Source organism: Chrysochloris asiatica, unplaced genomic scaffold (genome assembly GCF_000296735.1).
Source record: "Chrysochloris asiatica unplaced genomic scaffold, ChrAsi1.0 scaffold00156, whole genome shotgun sequence".
In the NCBI taxonomy this organism is placed as follows: domain Eukaryota; kingdom Metazoa; phylum Chordata; class Mammalia; order Afrosoricida; family Chrysochloridae; genus Chrysochloris; species Chrysochloris asiatica.
This window is the reverse complement of record NW_006408674.1, coordinates 6,027,741-6,053,258: the sequence shown is the minus strand read 5'-3', so window position 1 is coordinate 6,053,258 and position 25,518 is coordinate 6,027,741. Positions and strand designations below refer to the sequence as shown.

Here is a 25,518-nt window from a genome sequence, read left to right as displayed (position 1 = left end):
GATGAACGTGGTCACCAATCAGAGTGTGTATTCCCTTTGAGTCTTAGTCTTGGAAGGGGGTTTGCCCTTAGGGGACCTGACCTCTTGGTTTGATGTCTCCTGGGGTGAGCAACTTGCTAGTTATTGTAGTAATCAGTGGTGGTGATGGTTATGTGCCATGGAGTCAGTTCTGACTCATAGCGACCCTGTAGAGGGTGTCTGAGGCTGTAAATCTTTACGTGAGCAGAAAGCCTCATCTTTCTCCCATGGAACAGCTGGTAGTTTTGAACTGTTAACCTTATGGTTCACAGCCCGATTCATAACGCTACCAGAGCTCCTTGTAGTAATCAGTAGGAATACCTATATTGTTTTGTATTTTTCCTGTCGGTCTTTCTTTCAAGAAGTATCTTCTGTTTTTCTAGCCACTCCAGCCTGGTATGCTTGTCCTTTCAAGTGGAAAATTCCCACCTCAGAAGATTCTGGATGGGGTTCAGGATTCCACCTATGGTCTTATGTAATGCAGAGGCTCCACAGGAAGTCTCCTTTACTGGGCATGTTGTAGCCCCATATTAGGTATTCCATTCAGTTATAGGCAGAAGATGGACTTACAAGCTTTCTATGGTGATATTTCTGGCTATTCCTTTCTCTCCCATTCAAGTGTCTATTTTATAATGGTATGCCAGGGAAACCAAGATTCAAAAGACAGCCATGCATCTTAACATTACTTCCCCCCTTTTGCCCATTCCAACCATGTCTCAATCCCTGTATCTCAGATCCCTGTTTTTCCAAGGTTGTGCATACATCATTATTTACCTCTGTCTCACATAGCCCATGCAAACCTGCCTAATTATTTCCCATCTGCTTTGTTCTTCCATTCCCCTCCCCCTTCTTCTTTAATGCCCCCCTCCCTAGCACCCAAACTATACTTGTCTATTCCCTACCCTGGACTCCACTTTCCCCTCCCTTCCCTCACCGCACCCCCCACATCCCAGTAACCAGCAAAGAATCCCCTCCCACCCTTTAGTATGGGTTCTTTTTCTTAGTCTTTTATAGTAGTGGTCCTATGCAGTATTTATCCTTTTGTGACTGACTAATTTCACTCAACATAATGTCCTCAAGTTTTATCCATGTTATGCGGTGGCTTGCAGCTTCCTTGTTATTCTTCAAGGTAGCATAACATTCCATTGTGTGTATGTATCACAGTTTGTTTATCAGTTCTTCAGTTGATGCGCACTTTAAGCAGCAAGATTTCATCACCTTTTTCCAAAATTAGGAAAAAAGTGTTGATCTTATGCTTTGTGAGTGCTTGTTGCTATTGTTGTTAGGTGCCATCGATTTGGTACCGACTCATAGCAACCTTATGCACAGCAGAATGAAACACTGCCTGATCCTGGGCCAACCTCACGATGTTGCCACACTTGATTCTATTGATGCTCCCAATCCATCTCATTGGGGGTCTTCCTCTTTTTCTCTGACCCTCTACCTTACTAAACATGATATCCTTCTCCAGTGACTGGACCCTCCTGACATTATGTCTGATGTGTGAGAGATGAAGTTTGGCCATCTTGGCCTCCAAGGAGTACTCTGGCTGCACTTCTTCCAAAATGGATCTGTTGGTTTGTTTGGCTGCCCATGACACTTTCAATATTCTCCAACACCATAGCTCAAAAGTATCATTTCTTCTACAGTGTTCCTTATTCACTGTCCAGCTTTCGCATGCATGTGAGGATATGGAAAATACCATGGCTTGGGTCAGGCGCACCTCAGTCCTCAAGCTGACATCTTTTCTCTTCAACAAAAAGGTTTTGTGCAGCATGTTTGCCTAAAGCAATACGTCGTTTGATTTCTTGACTGCTATTTCCACGGGTGTTGATAGTTGATCCAAGAAGTATGATGTCCTTGTCAACTTCAATCTTTTCTCCATTGATAAGAATGTTGTTTATTGGTCCAGTGGTGAGGATTTTTGTTTTCTTTATATTGAGATGTAATCCATACCGAAGGCTGTGCTCTTTGATCTTCATCAGTAAATGTTTTAAGTCCTCTTCACTTTCAGCAAGCAAGGTTGTATCATCTGCATTATTGCAGGTTGTTAATGAGTCTTCCTCTAATCTTGGTGCTACACTTTTCTTCATATAAGCCAGCTTCTCGGATTATTTGCTCAGCATACAAGCTGAATAAGTATGGTGAGAGAATACAACCTTGTCACAAACCTTTCTTTATTTTAAAGCATTCAGTGTTCCAATGTTCTGTTCGAACAGCTGCCTCTTGGTCCATTCACAGCTTCCTCATGAGCACAATTAAGTGTTCTGGAATATTCATACTTTGCAATGTTGTCCATAGCTTGTCATAATCCACACAATTGAAGCCTTTGCATAGTCATTAAAGCACAGGTAAACATCTTTCTGATATTCTCTGCTTTCAGCCAAGATCCATCGGACATCAGCAATGATATCCCTTGTTCCATGGCCTCTTCTGAATCTGGCCTGAACGTCTGGAAGTTCTCCGTCAATGTATGCTTGTAGCTGTTTCTGTATTAATTTTAGTAAAACTTTACTCACATGGGATTTCAAAGAGATTGTCCGATGGTTTCCGTTTTCCGTTGGGTCACCTCTCTTTGGAATGAGCACAGATACGGATCTTTTCCAATCAGTTACCCAGATGGTTGTCTTCCAAATTTCTTGGCAGAGATGAATGAGTGCATCCTGTGCTGCTTCACTTTCTTGAAAGATTCCAATTCCTTCAATGCACCTTGGACTTCCTCCTTCAGTATCATTGGCTCTTGGTCATACGCTACCTCTTGAAGCAGTTGACTATTAGCCCATTTCCTTTTGGCGCAGTGACTCTGCATATTCCATCCATCATCTGTTGATGCTTTCTCTTGATGTGAGTTCTTATATATCTGAAAATGTCTCTCTTGAATTTATATGTAATCAGCAATCGTCTAATTTGGGTTTAAAATTCTTGAGATTCAATCTTAAAACTCAAGCATTCTTTCCCAGTAATCCTTAATATGCATTGCTGTTCATAGACTACTCAGCCGGCCAGCTTTATTGATTTATTTTTTTGTCAACAACCAGTTTGTTCTACCTGGATGCCTTTAGAGCTCTGCAATTTTTCCTCAAAGTTCAAGAGTTTCACAAGGCTTTGTCTAACAATTAATCTTTTTATACTTATTTTTCCCTGGCATATAATGGCCTCTTTTGTATACATTTAGATTGTTTTTTATTGTAGGAAAATGTTTCCTGTATTATATCATTCGCTGTTGCTTTGTGCCCATTTATTCTGGCCTCTTCTTCATGAACACTAATTATTTCTGTCTGTCTTCCACATGTATCTGTTCTATCTAAACACTTTGATCTCCTTTTTGTTTCTCGGTGCATTTGGGAGTGATTTTGTTGTTCCTTGCCAAGTGATTTAAAATTTTTTTTAATGATCTATTGACTTCTAATGAAGTTTAAACTGATGCAGTGGCATTATTGGTAAAACTGTGGCTCCATAGGATAAGCATTGGACTTCAAATTACAAGGTTGGTGGTTCCAACCCACCAGAAGAACAAAGATGAGGGTTTCTGCTCCTGAAGAGATTTTAAAAGGCTTGTAAACTCTATGTAGGTTTGCTATGAGTAAGAACCAACTCAATGACACTTAACAACTACACATGGATATTGTTTTCTTTTATTCTTACTTTCATTTGAAACTTGTGCCTATTGTTGTATAATCTGCATCTTATCCGATATAATTTTGCATCTTTTTGTAGTGTGATATTTGGATAATTTTTACTCATCTTCAAGATCTTGCTCCTTTAGATAACCTGTCTTGACTCCTTGGTCTTACTGATGTTTCTCCTCGAGTCCCAGGTATAATATCTTCTCTTTTATCTTGAGGATAGTAGTAAACTTTTTAAAAGGAATTTTGCTTTTTGCATAGTCTCAGTTTCTCTCAGATTGCCCTTTTTATTTGGTTTTTGTTTGATTGTTTTGTCTTGTCTCGTCACTGTATTGAATATTGAAGCATTGATGGTTTATAGATAGACTCCTCTCCGTTTCTCCAATAGGCCCAGGTTTGATTTTCAGCCACTGAACTTCAAGTACATCCATGATTCGTGTACCAGGGGAGGCTTGTGTGTTGCCGTGATGTTGAACCAGGTTTCAGTGGAGCTTCCAGACTAAGACAGAGTAGGAGGCAATGCCTGATGACCTACTTTTGAAATTCAGCTAATTAAACACTCTGGACAACAACAATCTGATCCGCAACTGATCACAGGGATAGGGCAGCATTGTTCATGGCAGTGCCGTGTGTCAGAGCTGATTTGAGGGCAGCTAAGGAGCTCTGGTAATGTACTGGTTACAAATTGGGCTGCTAACCGCAAGGTTGGCAGTTCGAAACTACCAGCCATTCTGTGGGAGAAAGATGAGACTTTCTGCTCCCTTAAAGATTTACAGCCTCAGAAATCTTGTACAGGGTCGCTATGAGTTGGAGCCGATGCCACAGTACTTAACAACAACAACAAAATGATGCAACAGTTATTAACGTTAGGGTCTTTTCTCAGAGTTCCGGTAATTTTTGATTATGCCATCATATTTAAGGACTATGGAACACTAAAAAAATACTGAACAGTTTGAGTGTGTGGGTGGGCTTTGGGACTGTGAGCGTAATGTAGAGCAGTGGTTGTTCCATTTTATTGTCTGATGGTGTCTTTAGGTGTGTTATCTTGGTCTGCTTTGATTTCTGAAAGAAGTCATCATCCTATTCCAGTACTTCAGGAACTAAGTAGAGATAGATACCTAGAACCTTGGCATTCAATATTAAATTTCATCAATTGATCTCTGTTTTAGTACAATACACTTGCCCTGCATCCAAAGACTTGCTATGATACCATCTGTAGAGAATATTATTCTTAAATGCCGTTAAGTTGCTTTTGATTCATAACAACCCTGTGTCGGGTTTTCGAGGACAGGCTGGTGAGTCTGAGCCATCAAACGTGTGGTTCAAACCGACCTTGCAGTCCAGCACATTAATCTTGTGGCACTACACCAGGATTGTTGTTGTTGTGAAGTGCTGTTGATTCAGTTCCGACTCATTATGGCCCTACATAGGGTTTCCAGGGAGTGGCTAGTGAGCTTGAACCACTGACCTGGTGGTTCAAACCGACTTTGTGGTCCAGTGTATTAACCTGCAGTGCCACACCAGGAGTCCACACCAAGATTAGAGTCCTCCAGAAAAGATCCAATCAAAGCAGTGGCTTCCAAGGGAATCTGCAGAGTTGGTCAAATTCAAGGCAAAGCGATCAATTTAGCTCAGATTATAGTGACCATTTTGGGGAGATTTCAAATGGATAATATTGGTAGAGATTCTCAAAAGATATAAGATGATCATAGGGGATTATTAGGAAGAAGTTGTAAGAAAATTAAAAACTGCTTTGATGAGAAAATACCAGGAAAGTTGTGTTGAGAAATGTTTTCTAATACGATAAAGCACCTGTTCATTCTTCAAGGGTAGCAAGGGTTGTCCTGTGAGAAGATCCTTGGGAAATTTCACTGTGTCCACCCCAGACCTGCACCTTTAGACTTCTTTCTATTCCCCAAATTCAAAGGGCATTTCAGTGATCTGAGTCCCTTGAGAATATCCAAGCTGCTGCTTTAACATGGTTTAATTTGGAGAGTGCATAAGTTTTCAGGGAAAGGTTAGAGGGATAGGAAAGCCATCTTCAGCATGTATTGACTTAGATAGAGGATGTGTCAAGAAACAATAGCTTCACACTTAATATTTGTATTTAATAAAGGTTTCTATGATTTTGTAGCAGTAGTTTTTTTCAGTTACTCTTATATTTATAAATTGGAATACTAGAAACCTACTAGAATGAATGAATTAAAGTTACATCTTCCAGTATGGATGATCCCAAAAGCATCATGTTGTGACGAAAAAATAAAAATAAAGCTATAGAAGGTTATGTACACAAAGACACATAAAAAGTTGAGCCAAAAAAAACCAAGCTGTAGAAGGTTATGTACAATACGATACCATTTATTTAGTTACCTCTGGGAGGGAAGGAAAGGAATTGGATTGAGGGGGTTTAGCAGAGGGCTTGGACTGTTTTTGTAATGATATCTTTCTTAAAAATAGGTCCAAAGAAAACCTTTAAGAAATGATGAAGCTTACCAGTGGGTACAAGAGTTTCTATTATTATTCTTACTTTTTGTGTGCTAAAAATATTTCATCAAAAATAATTGTAGGAAAAAAAAAATTGTAGGAACACAAACATAATTCTAGCCTAAATATTGCTACTCTATACCTAGTATCCATTCCTGAAGTACATCTGGGTAGTCTTGATTAACTTGTTCATTGTTTTAGATTTATGTCGTGTTCTGTAGTCTGTTGTTGTTGGCCACTATGTATGTTGTTGTTGTTGTTGTTAAGTGCCGTTGAGTCGGTTCCGACCTATAGCGACCCTGTACAGGGTTTCTGAGGCTATATATCTTTATGGGAGCAGAAAGCCTTATCTTTCTCCCGTGGAGCAGCTGGTAGTTTTGAACTGCTGACCTTGAGGTTCGCAGCCCAATTCATAACCACTACGCTACCAGAGCTCTTTAGACCTACGTATAAGTGAACAAAATGTTGCCCATTCCTGCACTGTCCTCATGGTGGTTGATCATTGGTATGTTTGTTGCAACCACTGTGTCAAGCCATTTTATTGACATTTCCCTCTTGTTTGCTGACCCTCTACCAAAAATGATGCTGTTTTCTAATGATAGGTCTCTCCTGATACAATGTCCAAAGTAAGCAAAGCCAAGTCTCAGTATCCTTGCTTCTAAGGAGTATTCTGGTTGTACTCTCAGACTCATTTGTTCATTCTGGCAAGTTACTGTGTGCTCAATATTCCTTGCCAACACCTTTCAAATGTATATTACCTATAAGGTTTTCATTGACTCATTTTTGCAAGTCTTTCTTCCTAGTCTGTCTTAGTCTGGAAGCTCTTCAGAGCTTCTATATAGGTCTTCAGTCTACTTTTACACAACTTTTAGCGTATAGTCTATCATTTGCTTTTATTCTGAAGGATCTTCAAATGTGCCTGTTCTTTGAGCTTATCTAGTGTGAATAAATAGAGAAAAGAAAACATCTTAAATCAAATATCAAATGAGAGGAATAGTATGTTCGGTGACATTTACAATAAGATAGCATGTATGTTGATGTATGTCCTTTTCCCAGCGTGGTTCTTATCATGGGGAAAGGTTTGTGGCACACCAGTATGTTTTTTTTTGTCTCTGTTAAGAAACAGAGAAGAAGTAGTGATGGTGGGTGGGAGTGCAGGGAACCATTGCCTTTCTAAGTACCCCCTTCCAGTGGTCAGCATGGCCCATGGAAATCAAAGAGAATTTGCCCGCCAGAAAAACATGAAGAAAACCCAGGAGATTATCAAGGGAAAACGAAAAGCTGGCAGCTTGACTACTTCTCAGAGAAAGCGGAAGGATTCTGAGATTAAGCAGCTAATGAGAAGTCTATGCAGATGACAGAAAAATGATGAGTGACAAATTTGAAAAACCTGGGTGCTACTGCCAATTAGGTATATCATAAGCTCTAAGATCAAGATTTTGTAGCATGAACTATCATTACATATATTACAACGTATCCTTATAAAACAGTCTATTTTAAACCTTACTTTTTAACCTTAGTGTGGTTTTTTAGAACCATTATTGGAAAAATAAAACACCAACCATACATGTAAACAAGAATTAAAAAAAAAAAAAAGAAGAGAGAGGGGAACATCTTTGCTTTCTGCATAAAACTTGAATTAGATTAATTCAAAGAAGGGCAGCAGGTTCTTTAATACCTTACTGCTTTCTGCTCCCCACCTTTTAGGCATCCCCAAACCTTACAGTAAGAACTTTCACTGTAACTTTGGAAGTCCTCTGGGTTTCCTAAGAAGGAAACCTACTGCCCTTGAGAAGTTTATTAAGGTTCTTTATCCTTGAACGGCCTTGGGAAGTTTATCAAGGTTCTTTATCCTTGAACGGCCTTGGGAAGTTTATCAAGGTTCTTTATCCTTGAACGGCCTTGGGAAGTTTATCAAGGTTCTTTATCCTTGAACGGCCTTGTTGTTGTCGTTGTTGTTGTTAACTATTGCTTTCGAGTTGCTTCCAACTCATAGCGACCCTGTGTAGGGTTGCTGAGGAGCAGCTGGTGAACTTGAACTGCAGACCTTGTGGTTCAAACCGACCTTGCAGTGCAGCGCATTAAACCACAGCACCACACCAGGACTCCTCAGAGATTTGTTAAATCTTGAACTTTTGTGGTTGCTTTTCCTCAGAAGAGGAATACAGAGGTGGTTACATATAGAACCAAGGAAAAAACCATCCTCAGATTTTAGAACACATTTCAGCATCTTCTCTTTTGTCAATGTATTTCTTTGAATTAATAATTTGGGGAAGGGAATAGATGCGATGACATTTTCAAGGATGTCTTTGTTATTTTAAAATAAAGTTATTTCAGAATCTGATTACATTTGAATATGCTGTCAATCAGATCATTTGTACTGCAAACTGTATGCCAGCCAAGATGTCCTTTCATTTTCAGAACTTTTAAACTTGATATTCTAGTCAAGTGCCAACTATGGGAAGCAAAGGTTAAGTTAACTACTATTTAAAAAAAAAATTAATATGTTTTCCTTCTCCAAAATACATGCTCCCCAATCTTTAAGATGCTAATATTTGTTTCAATATATCATCAAGTAAAAGGAATAAATCACAGTGCTAGAAACTCCAGGGAAATTTTATTAATGTTTTTAATGTATCCTCATGTGGAATCAACATATGTTTTTTATATATTCATGAATTTATGACTTAAAAAAATCTATTTCATGGTGTTACAAATGTTGTAATGGATAGAAAGTACATAATTGTAAAATGATGTTCTTGAATTTTCATATATTTCTGATAACCATTAGCTGTTGCATATAATAATTAGAAAGAAGTTAAAAGCTGGGAAGTAATATTTCGGCAGCTCATTTGCTTTGAACCAAAGAAATGATTTCCAGAATAAGCTGGCGGGTTTCTGCTTAGGGAATTAGGACTCCAGTGTCCTTAACTTTAAAATAACTTGCATTCATTTTAGGCCTATTTCATAAAGTGTTCATTCATACCAAACTGTAACCAAAGCATACCACATCAATAGAGGCCAGTCAGTAGGGTTAGTGTGTATTAGGTTGGGCAAAGTGAAGTAGAATGTTAACCAGTATCAGCCAGATGTTTAAGTTAAAGAAAATCTTACTACAGACTTGTGAAAGTATTTATGAGAAAATCTTCCTGCATCTGTTTATTTGCATGCTGTTACATAGGAGGGTTGTCATACAAATGTATAGAAGAAGCAAAAAAATCCCAATCGTGTTTTGTATTTTATATCATTTATCCATATCACTAAGTTAATATCACTGTATTGTACTGTAGTGGGATTCATAGCAGAGACGATTTTTAGGAATAGTTTTTCAGGCTCAATAGTCTAGATGCAAGCTAGCACCTCCTAGGTAAACCAATTGCTGTTGAGTCCCTTCCTACTCATAGTGGCCTTGTGTATGTTGGAGTAGAACTGTACTTCAAAGGGTTTTCAATGGCTGAGTTTTCAGCCTTTTTCCCTAAGGTGCCTTTGGGTGAACTCAAACCTCCAACTTTTCCATTAATTGAGTATGTTAACTATTGTACCACTCAGGGTCTTCTTGTGGAATATCATCTAGATAGTCATTTTATTCATTAAAAAAAAGTGTTTTATTGTGAATTATATGATAGTTTACATGAGAGACTTTTAGTTTTACATTCATTCCATCGTATATCATTTCATTGCCATGGTTCCAATCCCCTCCATGCATCATCTGATGGTCATTTTAGAATTCTGACACAACAGAGGGTGTTGACCAAGACTATATGATCCATTTAAGAGCCTGAGGTACAGCCTTAAGCTACCTTCAACTGGTAAGTTCTTTCCTTTTAGTTGTAAATTTATTTTCTAAGTCAGATAAATTATTTCTAAAGTTCCAAAATACTTTTAAAGAAAAAACATTATTTGAACAGTTTTTGTACTCCATTATTTAAGTCAATGTTATTGTTAAATGCTGCCAAGTGGGTTCTGACTCATAGCTACACTGTATAGGGTTCTGGAGGAGCAGCTGGTGAGTTTGAACTGCTGACCTTGTGGTTCACAGTCCAGTGCTGATGCAACAGCACCACACCAGGAGTTCTGCAAGTCTGGAGCCGACCCTGCCTGAATCTTGGCACCAAAGTGGCACATCGGCCGCTGCCTTACACTGGCGTGCAATCATGTGGCTCTTGAATGTTGTTGTTGTTGTTAAGTACTGTGGAGTTGGTTCCGACTCATAGTGACCCTGCATAGGGTTTCCAGGCTGTAAATCTTTACGGGAGCAGAAAGCCGCATCTTTCTCCTGTGGAACAGCTGGTAGTTTCTGACTGCCGACCTTGAGGTTAGCAGCCCGATTTGTAACCACTATGCTACCAGAGCTCCTGGCTCTTGAATATTGTTATACAATATATAATGTAGTCCATTTAAGTCAAGATAGGACCCTAAGTGGCACACTTGGTTTACTTTCGACAATCTGGTTAGTGGTTCACACCCAACCAGAATGCTGTGAAAGGAAGACCTGGTTACCCGCTTTTGTTAGGGTTGTTGTTAAGTTGAGACTATTGCTGCTGTCACTGTGCCAATCCATCTCCTGTGGGTGAGGGTCTTCCTCTTTTTACTGACCCTCCAGTTTACCAAGCATAGTGCCCTCCTCCAGGGAATGGTCTCTCCTGATAATACGTTGGAAGTATGAGAGACCACCACTCATGTGTCAGTTTGTCACACTGTGGTGGCTTGTATGTTGCTGTGATGCTGGACGCTATGCCACCACTGTTTTAATACCAGCAGGGTAAACATCACCAAAAACATAATAAAATATTATTTTTTTAAGGGACTGGCATTTATTTTTCACTTCTAGAGCTGTATCCTAAATAAATTATTGAAATATTAATAAACATGCTTTACAAAGCAAAGTGGACCCCACAGTCCCACATCTAGGCATTTACCTAAGAGAAATGGAAACTTATGTTCACATAAATCTGTTAGGTGACTATTTATAGCAGGGATTTTTGCTTGTTCTTTTAATAAATGCCCAAAGTCCAAATGCCATTCAGCTTATGAGTGGATACAAAACTGAGGTATATTTATACAATCAAGTTGTTGTTGTTAGGTGCCATTGAGTTGGTACCAACTCATAGCAATCCTATGCACAGCAGAACGAAACATTATCTGATTCTGGGCCAACCTCACTACTGTTGCCACGCTTAAGTCCATCGATGCTGCCACTTGGCCTATCTATCTCATTGGGGGTCTTCCTCTTTTTCTCTGACCGTCCATCTTACCAAACATGGTATCCTTCTCCAAAAACTGGTCCCTCCTGACAATATGTATGACGTATGAGAGACAAAGTTTGGCCATCTTGGCCTCCAAGGAGCACTTTGGCTGAACTTCTTCCAAATTGGACCTACTGGTTCTTTGGCAGCCCATGGCACTTTCAATATTGTCCTCCAACACCATTACTCAAAAGCATCAATTCGTCTACGGTCTTCCTTATTCACTGTCTAGCTTTCACATGCATATGAGGTTACTGAAAATACCATGGCTTGGGTCAGGCGCACCTTAGTCCTCAAGCTGACATCTTTGCTCTTCCACACTTTAAAAAGGAACACAGTGCTGATATATGTAACAACATGGATGAGTCTCAAATGCGTTGTACTAAATGAAAGAAGTCAGATGCAAAAACTATAGGCTGTATGAGTCCCTTTATATGATATTCTAGAAAAAGGCAGAATTCTAGGGACAGAAAGCAGATCACTGATAGCCAGAGTAGGAAGAGAGCAACAAGAGGGAATTTGGGGGGTGGTGGAACTGTTCCATAGATTGATTATGTTTATATGACTGTATGTGTTTGTCAACACTCACAAAATTGTGCGCCCAACAAAAGTGAATTTTGCTGCAGGTAAATTTGAAAAGTGGGAAAAAAGGGAAAAAACAAATAATCACAAAGGGGGGTAGTATCTGTACAATGGATTATTATGTAGTAATTAAAACAAGATTGTTAAGGAGTTATTAATGAAATGCCAAAATGCATATGATAATGGAGGAATACAAAATGCAAAGCTGAATATTCAATATGATTTCAACTCTTTAAATAAAGTAAGTCATGACAGAAACATGAAACACTGGAACATAAAATCCAAAAATAGTGAGTAATGGTCTTGGTGATGGAAGTTTTTAATTAAGCCTTCCCCTTGGAAGTACGTCTTGGAAGGACTCCTGGTGGTGTTGTTATGCCCAGAATTCGGGGTCCCCAAAGACCACCCAGGAGCCATGTACCTATGTAAATACATAAGGGTTGTTTATTCAAGTTCGAGCCAGGTCTCTAACCTTATCCGAGGCAGCGGAATAGGGAAAGAGCCCCGAACTTATTGTCTGCAGGGTTTTTATAGAGTTTTCAAACAGCTCAGGTTTCTCAGCTTTACAATCTTTGGATTGGTTAACAATTGGCAAACTATGAGATGTTACAGTTTAATTGGTCAGGACTGGTGGTCTTTGTTCTTAGGCTAGGGTAAAGGAAAACATCTGGCCTCTGGCCTTGAGCTGCCTGGCTATTTATACATATATCATTTTCTTGGAGCTAGAGGACGTGCTAAAGCTTATATACGAAATGGATTCTTCTCTTTGGTCCTACAGTGTGGTGGGTTAAGCATTGGGCAACTGGCCACAAATTCAGCATTTTAAATCCACCAGCTGCTTAGTAGGAGAAAGATAATGCCGTCTGCTCGCTTAAAGATTTACAGTTATATCGGGTCACTCTGAGTTGAAATTGACTGATGGCAGTGAGTTTGGTTTGGTAATGTTTTTTTTGGCAGTTTACTCTTTTTCACCTCATTGCTTTTTTTTTTTTTTAATTAATGTTTTATTGTGAATTATGTGATAGTTTACATGGGAGAACATTAGTTTTACATTCATTCTATCATATACCATTTCATTGCCATGTATCCTCATTGCTTTTGTCATCAACAAAAATAGAATTATCCAGAAGGATGGAGTTGTAGGTGAGAAGGGAAGGGTGGAGGAAGGGCATGTCTGGGGGGGTACAAAGTTCAACTGCAACACACGAGAATCCTGTGTGGTCACTGCCCTGTGCAAATTTCTCCTCAAGAAATGTGCTTGGGCCCCAGTATGTACTAACAAGTGGGTCTCATGCAAAAAAAGGAAGAAAATAATGCAGTGATGAAAAATTGCAGTTATATGTGGTCCTGATTTGCAGTTACAACAAACCACATTTAAGACCTCCCTTTGTTGTTGTTGTTGTTGTATATCTCATTGCTAGTAATAGGAGTGCAGTCAATAATTACATTAGTAAAACATGCGGTTTTCCAGCTCATAATTTACTGATGTTACCATTCTCAGATATTCACTCTCAGCTATTCAAACCAATGCTCTATAGATTTAGCTTAAACTAAATCAGGAGCTTCAGTTGCTTGAAAACATGGACCCAAATGCTGATCATTTTGTGAATGTTGATAGGACCATTGGGAAGGTAGTGAGATGTTTCTGAGCAATACTCATGTGATGAAGAAAATAAAAAGGAAAGGACCATATAGAGAACTCTCACTAATGTTCTGACTGCAAGCATCATCCTCATTCCCAGGATAATCCAGATAATCCACAACCTTCCACAAGTGGAGTTGTTACCTCTGTTGACAAAGTGCCAACGTAGTTCAACTCTTCTTCATTGTCAGAGTAAACTCTTATGATCTGTGTATTTTTATGTATGTATGCTTTAAGGAGTCTCGGTAGTGTGGCGGGTTAAGCATTGGACTGCTAAGTGTTAGTCAGCAGTTTGGAGCCACCAAGCGTTCCACAGGAGAAAGATGAGGCAGTCTGCTTCTACAAAGATTGACAGTCTCAGAAACCCTATGGACCAATTCTAGTCTGTCCTAGAGGATCTCTGTGAGTCAGAATCTGCTCGATGGGTTTGATTTTGAGTTTGGGGTATAGAATTGCTACACAAATGCATCTGCTAATCACTTCTTCTTCCTCAGAGGAAAAAAGCCACATCTGCACAAGTAAACTCATTTATCCATTAAATTTAGTAGTGATATGGCCTCCAGGATAAAGACCACATGGCTAATATTATTGCATTAAATCCACTAAAGAGTTGCCTCTTGATTGGATGTGATACTCTTCTGTGAGACTTCAGATCTCTGATCTTCAAAGTGATTTCTTAGAATACAAACTTTGAACCTTTGAGGCAAATATGCACTCTTAAAGTTTCACAGAAAACCAGTGCCTTGTTTTTTGCTTTGTATGTGATGCCTGTCACTTCTATGAAATCATAATTTTCTTTTTTCCCCTAATTAGGAATTGTGAAGGGCAGAACATTCGCTACAAGACATGCAGCAATAACGTAAGTCCTATAATAAGAAATATCTTCTCTAATAAAATGCATTCATGTTTTAAGTTATAGTGTTAGAATGGGTATTATAAAGCTAATGGTCTCTTGGTACTCTTTTATTGGCAAATTTGGATATCTGTTTAATGTAGAACAGGTTTGTATATCTGATGCCTTCCATTTATACTTCAACGTTTAGGCTATTTCACATTTATGATCTAATTTGGTCAGTATTGAAGAATTCCTGAATTCTTAAAAGTACATAATATCTGTAAACTTTTGCACATTTCAGAATGCTTTTATGTACATTACCTCACCCTACCCTCACACTGTCTCTAACATTTAGGCAGACAAGGTGTGGATCGCAGTTGAGGGAACTAAGCCTGAGATACATAAAGTTGTTTTCTGAAGGTCACATAGGAAGAATCTGGACTTGAACAGGTTTAGTGCTGTCTCTGGAGTCCCTGGGTGGTGCAGTTAACTAGTTTGGTGCTGACTGAAAGGTTGGAAGTTATTGTCCACTTGGAAGAAGGCCTGGTGACCTACTTTTCAAAAAAACAAGCCAGCCGTTGACAGCCCTGTGAGGCACAGCTCTATTCTGACCCACATGGGATTGCCATTAGTTGGAATCAACTTGATGGCTGTTGGTTAGTGTCATTGTCCTGAGCCACCTGAACTAGCCACTGTGAAATGTCTTAAGGAATTCTCCATGTGATGTCTAAGAAACCACATGGAAGAATTTCTATAACTTTACTCCTAAAATCTCAATCCATCAGGGTTTTTTTTGGTTTGTTTTGTTTTAAGTTTTTATTGTGAACTGAGTGACAGTTTACATGGGAGAACATCAGCTTTACACTATCATTTCATTGTAATGATTACAATCTCCTCCATACATCATCGTTCGATAGTGTTTGTTCTCTTCCCTCTGTTTTATTTGTTTGTTTTGGGGGGAGTGGGGCACGATATACACAAAAACACTCAGGAATATATAATAATTTAAACAACCAGAAGGCATATTCTGCAAGCCTACCTCCTGGCCACCAGCACTCAGTCTTTCTCTTTCCATGAGTCTAGAGTCCTCAGAAAAAAACATGGTTAGATGCCACAAAGTAGGTGGCAATGCCTTAACTGTATGTGTGGTGGAAGGTCCAAGGGCTTCTTTTATCCTTATCAAGGGGAGTGCTAACATTCTCTCCTTTCTCACAACACAGGGTTTTGTTTTGTTTTTTAGATACACTGCTCACAGTGAACTAAAACTTATTTAATTTAAAAGTTTCATTTACTGAGGCCTTCCCCTCTCATTGTCATCCTTTTCCTGTCCTGGATCAGTGTGAGACAGCAGTCATGACCGAGTGTTTTAGCTCCCTGGACTCAAACTTTTCATCAGGTGGGCAGCCCCATGCTCTGCACCCAAGAGGTGGAGAGCAGGCAAAGTCAGCAAGACCTTTTGGCTACAGGACTCAAGTCATGCTTTCGGTCCATTTTATCAGCAATAAGGCAACCATTTTCATCTATATTTCTCAGTTGCTTCCAAATATGCTTCAAAAATGGGTGCTTATTTATTAGGGATTCAAACGTCAATATCGTTCAACTCTGAAGTAGCTGGATTTGTGTTGAGTATGTCTTAGGATGTCAAAACTTTGACTTCATTACCTTGGACACGTCTTCAGGTCAGACCAATCACTAGAAAAGGTAGAGTAGAGGGTCGGTGGAGAAGAGGGAGCCCCTCAGCGGGGTGGATTGACCCAGTAGTCACAACAGTCACGAAGAGAGCTCAGGACCTGGCAGTGTTGCATTCTGTTATACATTATGTTGCCATGGTTGGAGCCAACTAACAATAACACTGAGCAAAGATGAATTCTGGGAGATAAAGCAAATGAGTTTCACATTTCTCATGAAAGGGTGGAAGTCAGAGATGGTGGGACACACAGTTGGGCACAACAAGTTTAATTAGATGAGCTGAAGTCCAGCTGGGGGATGTAGGAGGGAAAGACATGGATCCAGCATAAACAAGGGCAGGGATTTAGGGCCAAACATAGTCTGCTTGGCACTGTGGGCTAATGCGCCAGACTGCAAAGCTGTTTGAACTGCAAAGTTGGCAGTTCAAGCTCACCAGCTATTCCTCAGAAACCCTATGCAGGTTCATTGTGGATTGGAATCAACTTGACGGCACTCAACAACAACAACAGTAGTCTAGCATTTTATTTTAGGTGAGCATTGGGTTTGTTTGTTGAATGCATTAGGGTTTTTATCCATGGGGCTTTTGTTGTTGTTGAGTACCGTCAAGTCAGTTCCAACCCATAATGACCCTATATAGGGTTTCCAAGGAGTGACTGGTGAGCTTGAACCACTGACCTTGTGGCTCACTAGTGCACTAACCCACAGCACCAGCACCACACCAAGACTTTTAGATCTACTTTCCGTCATGAATGTATGAATTTTCCTTACTACTGTAACAAATTGCCTGTAATGAATGACAAGCTTAGTGATGTGAAAACAACACATAGTTATTATCTTCCAGTTGTGAAGGTCAGACGTACAACACAGGTTTCACGGATGTAAAATTAAAGTGTTGACAGGCTCTGGGGGAAAAATCCCTTTCCTTGTCTTTTCCAGCTCCTGGAGATTTGCATTCCTTGGTTTATGATCCCTTCCTCCATCCTCAAAGCTGACAACACTGCATATTTTCTGTAGTCACATCTTTCTATGAACACAGCTGGAAAGGACCTCTTGCCTACCTGAATAATCTCCTTTTCTCACATCTCTAACCTTAGCCACACATACAAAATCTCTTGTACCATGAGAGGTAACATATTAAAAGGTTCTGGGAATTAAGTCATGGACATTTTTGGTAGGACCTTTATTCTGCCTTCCACAAGGGGATGATCCAAGTGTTCCTAGGCAAATTTGTCTGGTAAATTCTTTGCAGTCATTCAAGAACTAATTACAAACAATAGGCTACCCAGCAATACTCTCTGAAACTAGGGGAATTCTCTGTAAATTCCCAGATCAAGGTATTTAATTTGGGGTTTTAATTTTAGAATACTCCATGTGTATGTCACTCTGATCTCTTGTCAACATAAGAGTCCTATGCCACACTAGGTAAAGATCAAATATAACCTGCAAAAATAGGGCATATCGGGTACAATGGCTAGGACTTTGTGCACTTGAGTGAAGATGTTGTTTGTTGTAGTTAAGTGCCATTGAGTTGGTTCTGACTCATAGAACCTGTATAGGGTTTCTGAGGAGTGGTTGGTGAGTTTGAACCACCGACCTTGCGGTTCAAACCAACCTTGCAGTCCAGTGCATTAACCTGCAGCACCACACCAGGACTCCTAAGTATATGATACCCTATGTTAATTACTGTGGAGTTGGTTCTGACTCATAGTCACGCTGTACAGAGTTTGAACGGGAGCAGAAAGTCTCATCTTTCACCCACAGACTGGCTGGTAGTTTTGAACTGCTGACCTTGATGTTAGCAGCCCGATTTGTAACCACTATGCTACTAGAGCTCCTTATGACCCCTAAGGCTCCATGAATTTTGGGGTACCTATGACCTCTAATTGACCTTCTGGGAGAATACTGCAGAAATTATTACCATCTGGAGGCTGGTGAGAAATCCATATCAGGTAAGTTCGGGAGCCAACGTAAATGCTGCCCGTTTCTAGAATTCACAGGGGGAGTCTTCCAGAATGCTTTGAGAGACTTCAGGAGAGGAGACTGTTGTTATTCAATACTGTCAAGTCAGTTCTGGCTCATAGTGACCCTGTGTAGGATTTCTAAGGAGTGGCTGGTGGGTTTGAACCACTGACCTTGAGGTTAGTAGTTCAGTGCTTATCCTACAGCGAATTGCTAAGCTTTTTGCTGAAAACTCAGAGTTTCCAATGAAATCCTTTATTGAAGGAAGGGAACTGTAGAGCTCAGAGAGCCTTCTAACTCAGCTGTCACTGTCTACACTATTGCAGACTGTTGTTGCTGGTGTGTGCTATTGAGTCAGTTCCAACTCATAGCAAGCCTGTATAGTGTTTCCGAGGAGCCGCTGGTGAGTTTGAACTGCTGACCTTGCGGTTCGTAGTCCAGTGCTGATTGTACAGTGCCACACCAGGAGTCAGCTGCAGTGGTGAAGCCTGTTCCTATACAGGACAAAAACCCTGGCTCTGGCAGGAATAGTCCCTAGCAACTTTGTAAGGATGACAAGCATCCTAGCATTGTGGATGTAACCACGATGGTCTCTTCTGTGATCTTAGAGTACAAACATGGCTACATCTTTTTTTGTTTTTTTAATTTCCTGTAATTACGTGTATCACTTCCTGCTTTATTAATTGGTAGTTTGAAATAGTTCTTTTGAAATCTCTACCCCTGCTTCCTCCAATGTGGGCAGAAGTGAGGCAGCAGTGGGGACCAGTCTGTGACCCCACCACAGTGTCACCTTGTGATCTCTTCTTGGTGTTATTCAGTGTCTTTGTTGGAACCTGGCTATGTTTGTTTGATAATCAGTGTCTTCCCTTTTTCCTAATAATGGAGCTAGTAACTGATTCTTCTGAAAGAAACTTCTTTAGTGTTTCCAAGATGATGAGTTCTTTGGCGGAGACTAGTCTTGTAAAAACAGCCCTGGTAGCGTAGTGGTTACGAATCGGGCTGCAAACCTCAGGGTCACCAGTTCGAAACTAACAGCTGTTCTGCGGGAGAAAGATGAGGCTTTCTGCTCCCATAAAGATTTACCGCCTTGGAAACTCTGTACAGGGTCACTACGAGTCGGAACTGACTCCACGGTACATACAACAACAACAGTCTTATAAGTCAAAGATGCACTAACCTATACTTCTAAGGTATGGGAGATCTGTCTTGGGGGACTGCAGGATTTTCCATCCTCATCCAGTGGCAAACAGAAGCAAGGAAGCAGTGGCTACAGAGCAGAAATCACAGACGCTTAACATGTAATCGCCTTCCGGAGGTTGCTACCGTCACATGGTTGTCTGAAGGCTGTCAGCCTTGGGACCATGGAACATAGAATTTATGTTTTTCAGCTTTCTGTTAACCAAATTTAATAATAGTGGTGGTGGGTATATGCCATGGAATCGATTCCAACTCATAGCGATCTTGTATATGGTTTCTAAGACTGTAAATCTTTACAGGAGCAGAACGCCTCATCTTTCTCCTGCGGAATGGCCAGTAGTTTTGAACTGCTGACCTTGCGGTTAGCAGCCCAACTCATAACCACTATGCTACAGGAGCTCCTTAAGTAATTCACCAGCCGCTCCTCAGAAACCCTATACAGGGCTGCTATGAGTCAGAACTGACTTGATGGAACTCAATAAGGACAATAATGTAATAATAGCATAACTAAATGCAAGGCAGTATTCTGAGTGACTTTTCATGAGCATATTCACTTAATCTTCACCATCTCCCCATGAAATAAGTGTTATTGTTTTCTCCACTTTACAGCTGAGGAAACTTTTGTAACCTTTCGAAGGTTACAGGGCTCGTAGGTAGAGCAAAGATTTGAAACCAGGGCACCAGATTCCAGGGTGTGTGCTTTTAACCACCTTCTTACTTCTGCTGCCTCTGGAAAGGATGGCGAGAAGGCCTCAAACTTTGTATAGACAGCAGCACAGGAACCCATGAACAGCCGAGGTAACTAGAGGAACAAGTGAACTTTCTGATTCCATTGTAGAAACTTCAACCCCAGGTACAGTAGGATAACCTTCTGAATGTTCACAGCTGAAAAAGGAAGAGTGGGGAAGAGGTGAAAGAGAAGTGCCTGAAGGGACATCACAGGAGTGATGACCTCCGTTCCCATCCGTTTTCTACTCCAGCAGTCCAGAGTTGACCTGCAGTGTGAAGGAGGATCTGGTTTCAGGAGGACAGCTGCTGACAGCTTTGATGAAGACCTCTGCTCACCTCACCTGAGTTGCCTGGGAAAAAAATAGAGTGCTCCTTGGAGACCAAGATGGCTAAGCTTCGTCTCTCATACTTTGGACATATTGTCTGGAGGAAACAGTCGCTGGAGAAGGATGTCATGATGGTAAGGTGGAGGGTCAGAGAAAAAGAGGAAGACCCTAACAAGATGGATTGGCCAGGTGGCATCATTGATGGACTCAAGTGTGGCAGCAGTAGTGAGGTTGGCTCAGAATCGGACATTGTTTCGTTCTGCTGTGCATGGGGTCACTATGAGTCGGCTCCAACTCGATGGCACCTGACAACAACAACAAGGCACTTGATGAAAAAATGGAATGATGTGTATTTCTTAACTCTGGATACAATGTCACTGATGTTGTGTGTTCTTGAGTGGATTCTGACTCAGCAACTCATCATGACCCTGGTGGAGCAATGGCTGAATGCATGGTTTCTCATCAAAAGATCAGCAGTTCAGATCCACCCACCATTCTACAGGAGAACAGACCTGGCAATCTGCGCCCATAAAGATCAGGGAAACCCTATTGAACCTACTACTCACTCTATAGAGTCTCTCTGAGTCTGTCTGCAGTAGAAACATGCATTCCAAGTGCCTAGATGAAGATATGACAGCCCGCTGTGAAGAAAATTACCAGAGCAGGAGTGGGAACCTCCAGTAGGAAACCAGAACCATACTGCCTTCCCTGAGAAGTTAGGCTTTGGGTCAGTGGTTCTCCCTGGGCTCTGTCAGAGAAATCTGGGTTTAAGGATCTGAAAGCTTAGGGAAGAAGATGTCTTTGTACAGTACTGTGACTTCCAGATGACATCATCTACAGACATAACCCATTGATGAGCACTCAGCACGTACTCTTACAGCTAGGACTTGGCCAGTGAGATCTCACTAAAGAATCATCCTTGTCAGAGGAGTATCAAAGTCAATGGGGAATGTCCAAAGGAGTCATGCCTGTCAGCAAGGAGGTCTAACACCTGAATTCACTGTATATTTGTATTTTTTATACCGATGTTTAGGGGAATAAAGGCAATGCTGGAAAAGGAAAAAGGGGAAATATTTTGGTAAACGTATAGCACAATTTGGTTAAGACTGTATTTGGACCATGAACACATTTTTACATAATCACAGAAGGAGGTATAGTTAATTCTGCAGAGTAGAATCTGAGATGAATTTCAAGAAGAGGCTACATTTGATGTCGTCTTTGAAGAATTCTTTTTGCCATGAATTCTGTGAATGGCTAATTTGTGATGGTAACAGTACTTCATTTGGAGATGCAGTTTTCTTTAGTTGGCATTGATCCTACTCTGGGCAAGAGTTGCATCCTTTCATCTGTCTCTAAAACCTCCATTCTGTCCTCCTTTATTCCATCTTGCTATCACATTGATACACATAAAACACTACCCTTCCTATGTCTTTCTCCTCTGTAGATCCTTATTTGCTTTTGATCCTCCTCATTGCTTGTGTTTGAGTGCCTCTAAATATTGGCTACACTTATCTCTTAGTCAACTTACAACTATTAACTTGCCAGGTCAAGCTGCACACTGTCCCTCATAGACACTGCTTTACATGTACTGGTCTGCTTTTGCTCATGCTGTTGCCAAAATCTGTTGGAATATGTATTCCAGTGTCTATTGGCTTATTCATACCACACCACCATTTAAATCTCACTTGAAAATTCTTTTCTTCGATGACGTTTTGCTAATTAGCTTCTAGTGGCCATTTACAGTAATTAATTAATCCACCACTTGTCTGTCAGTTGATCACATTGTGGTGGCTTGTGTGTTGCTGTGATGCTGAAAGCTATATCATTGGTATTTTAAATATCAGCAAGGTCACTCATGGTGGACAGGTTTCAGTAGATCTTCCAGACTAAGACAAACTAGGAAGTAGAAGAGGTTGACCACTTCTAAATGGTTTGTCACTGAAAAACCTTATGAATAGCACTGGAATATTGTCAGATGGAGTGCTGGAAAATGAGCCCCTCAGGTTGAAAGGCACTCAAGCTATAACTAGGGGAAAGCTGCGTCCTCGAAGTAGAGAAGACCTTAATGACACGGATGGTGCTAAGTTCTCAGGACCCTCCATTTGCTGATGAGGCACAACTCAAAATGAGAATAAACAGTAGCAAAATCCAGTAATAATTGGAACATAGAATGTACAAAGTGTGAATCTAGGACAACTGGAAGTTATAAAAAATGAAATGGAACGCATAAAGATCAATATCCAAGGCATTAATGATTGTAAATAAACTGATATTGGACATTTTGAATCAGACAATCGTATGATTTACTGTACCAAGAAGGACAAATTGAAGATGAATGGCACCATATTAATTGTCAAAAAGGACATTCCATTGTCATCAACCAGTACATTCCATGATCTTGAAGCATTGTATTCCAGTGCTGTCTGTGATAAGATAATATCCATACACCTACAAGAAAGACCAGTTAATACCACAATTATTCAAGCTTATGGACCAACCTCTGGAGCCAGTGATGAAGAAATTTAAGAGTTCTATCAACTTCTTCAGTCTGAAATTGAACAAACATGTAATAAAGGTGCACTGATAATTACTGGTGACTGAAATGTGAAAGTGGGAAACAGAGGAAGGGTCAGTCATTGGAAAATATGGCTTTGGTGTTAGAAATGATAATGGAGATCACATGATAGAATTTTCAAGACCAATGACTTATTCATTGTAAATACCCTTTTTTAAATAACATAAAAGGTAACTGTACATATGAACCTCATAAATTAGAATACACAAATCAAACTGACTACATCTGTGGAGAAGCTAAATATCATCAGCCAAAACAATGCCAGGGATTGATTATGGAACAGATGATCAATTATGCATATAAAACCAAATTTTTTTAAGTCCATGAGAGTCCAATTACGACCTTGAACATAGCCCACCTGAATTTAGAGATCATCTCAAGAACAGATTTGATGCATTAGACACTAATGATGGAAGACTAGAATGTTGTGGGTGGACAAGTACATCATACAGGAGGAAATCAGAAAGTCATTAAAAATACAGGGAAAAAAAAAAAAGAAAAGACCAAAGTTTATGTCAGAAGAGACTCTGAAACTTGCCTTTGAGCATTGTTGTAGTTGTTAAGTGCCCTCGAGTTGGTTTCTACTCATAATGACCCTGTATAGGGTTTCCAAGGAGTTGCTGGCATACAGAAGCTAAAATGACTGGAAGAAATGAAGTATAAGAGCTGAACAGCATATTTCACAGGGCAGTTCAAAAAGACAAAGGAAAATATAATGAAATGTAGAAAGACCTGAAGGTCAAAGGGAAGAATACACTTAACATTTCTCAAGCTGAAAGAACTGAAGACAAAAAATCAAGCCTTGTCTTGCAATACTGAAGGATTCTGTGGGCAAAATATTGAATGATGCCTGGAAACTCAAAAGACAATGGAAAGACTACACAGAATCACTGTATCAAAAAGAATTGGTTGAGGTTCAGTCATCTCAAGGGGTAGCTTATGAGCATAACTGATGTTCTTGAAGAAAGAAGTCCAAGCTATGCTGAAGTCATTGGCAAAGAACAAGGCTCCAGGAATTGAAGGAATACAAAGTGAAATCTTTTAACAAACATTCATCTATGCCAAGAAATTTGAAAGACAGCTACCTGGCCAACTGATTGGAAGAGATCCATAATTGTGCCTATTCCAAAGAGAGGTGATCCAGTGGAATACAGAAATCATCGAACAATATCATTAATATTGCATGCAAGTAAAATTTGGCTGAAGATCAGTTATGAATTCTTGCAACAGTACAGCAGCAACAGGGAGATTCAGAAAGTGAAGCCTGATTCATAAGAGAAAATGGGATAAGGGATATCCTTGCTAATGTCAGATCAATTATGACTGAAAGCAGAGAATACCAGAAAGATATATTTACTTGTGATTTATTGACTATGCAAATGCATTCAACTATGTAGATCATAACAAACTATGGATAGCATCTCAAAGAATGGGTGTTAATTGTGCTCATGAGTTAACTTACATCGACCAAGAGGCAGACGTTAGAACAGAACATGGGGGATACTGAATGATTTAAGATCAGTAAAGGTTTGTGTCAGAGTTGTATCCTTTAGCCGTGCTATTTTAATCTGTATGCTGAGCGTATTATGAAATTACAATTTTTTATTTATGGCAAAAAATAGTATTTCTCCTTGGTTCCTACTCAATGATTATCTTGAGGAAGGTTTTAAACTAAATAATGCAGTAATGTTATATAAATCCAGTGCTATTATATAAGTAGTCTCTTAGGTAATGGTCTATCACTCTTGCATAAAAATGCTCAGTTTATTATATAGGCTCCTATCTTGGATTATCTTCCTAAATTATTCACACGGTTTATGTTTTCTTGTGGTTTAGGGGTCCTGTTTTCAGGATGGTTCTTGAGTGAGTACTGGTCTAGTCATGTCCCCTCCCCTTTTTCCTTCTATTTCCTCTTCTTTTCTTTTGCACCACCCCCTTCTTGCTACCCATTCATGACTGATATGGTTTTTCTTTAAATATTATAATAATTAGCACTCTTAGATGAAGGTCAAGGCTTGCTAATCTCAGACCTCTTCATTTCTTATTAACTCTATTCCATTGACTTTATAGACTAACTTTTTTTAAAATTTCTTTTTAATGTTTTATTGTGAATTATGTGATAGTTTACATGGGAGAGCATTAGTTTTACATTAATTCTGTCGTATATCGTCTCTCATTGCCATGGTTACAATCCTCTCCATGCAATCCCCCCCCCACCCCCTGTACTCCCCAGGTCTTCAGCACACAGTCACTCTCCCTCTCTGGACTCTGGATCTAAAGTCTCCAGCTGCTCCATCGCTCCACGTCATCATCTCTGGCTCCATTTCAGGCATCACTGCTTCTCTGGGTAGGGTCCCGTTCTCTGCTCTTCTCCCTTGATGGTCCTAGGGACCTCCATTCCTAGACGTAAAAGTTAATCACTCTCCTCCTTGCTATAAAACGTCTACCTTTACATTTCCAACCCTCACAATCAGTCCTGATAACAATTATTCAATATTGTATCACAAGAGACCCGTCTACATTTCATTTCATTTCATCAACCCCGCCTAGACAGATTGAATACTACTCACTGGAGATTCTACCTTCCTCCATGCACTCTGGATCTAGGTT

At 40.0% G+C, this 25,518-nt stretch overlaps 1 protein-coding gene across 1 annotated transcript in view; it reads left to right on the top strand.

Moving 5' to 3' along the window:
- The window catches only part of ADAMTSL3 (ADAMTS-like 3), a 465,021-nt gene that overhangs the window by 95,869 nt on the left and 343,634 nt on the right, over positions 1-25,518 (top strand). Inside the window, exon 4 of the mRNA XM_006870947.1 lies at positions 14,412-14,457. Coding sequence (XP_006871009.1) covers positions 14,412-14,457 — 46 coding nt within the window. The remainder of the gene's footprint in view (positions 1-14,411; positions 14,458-25,518) is intronic.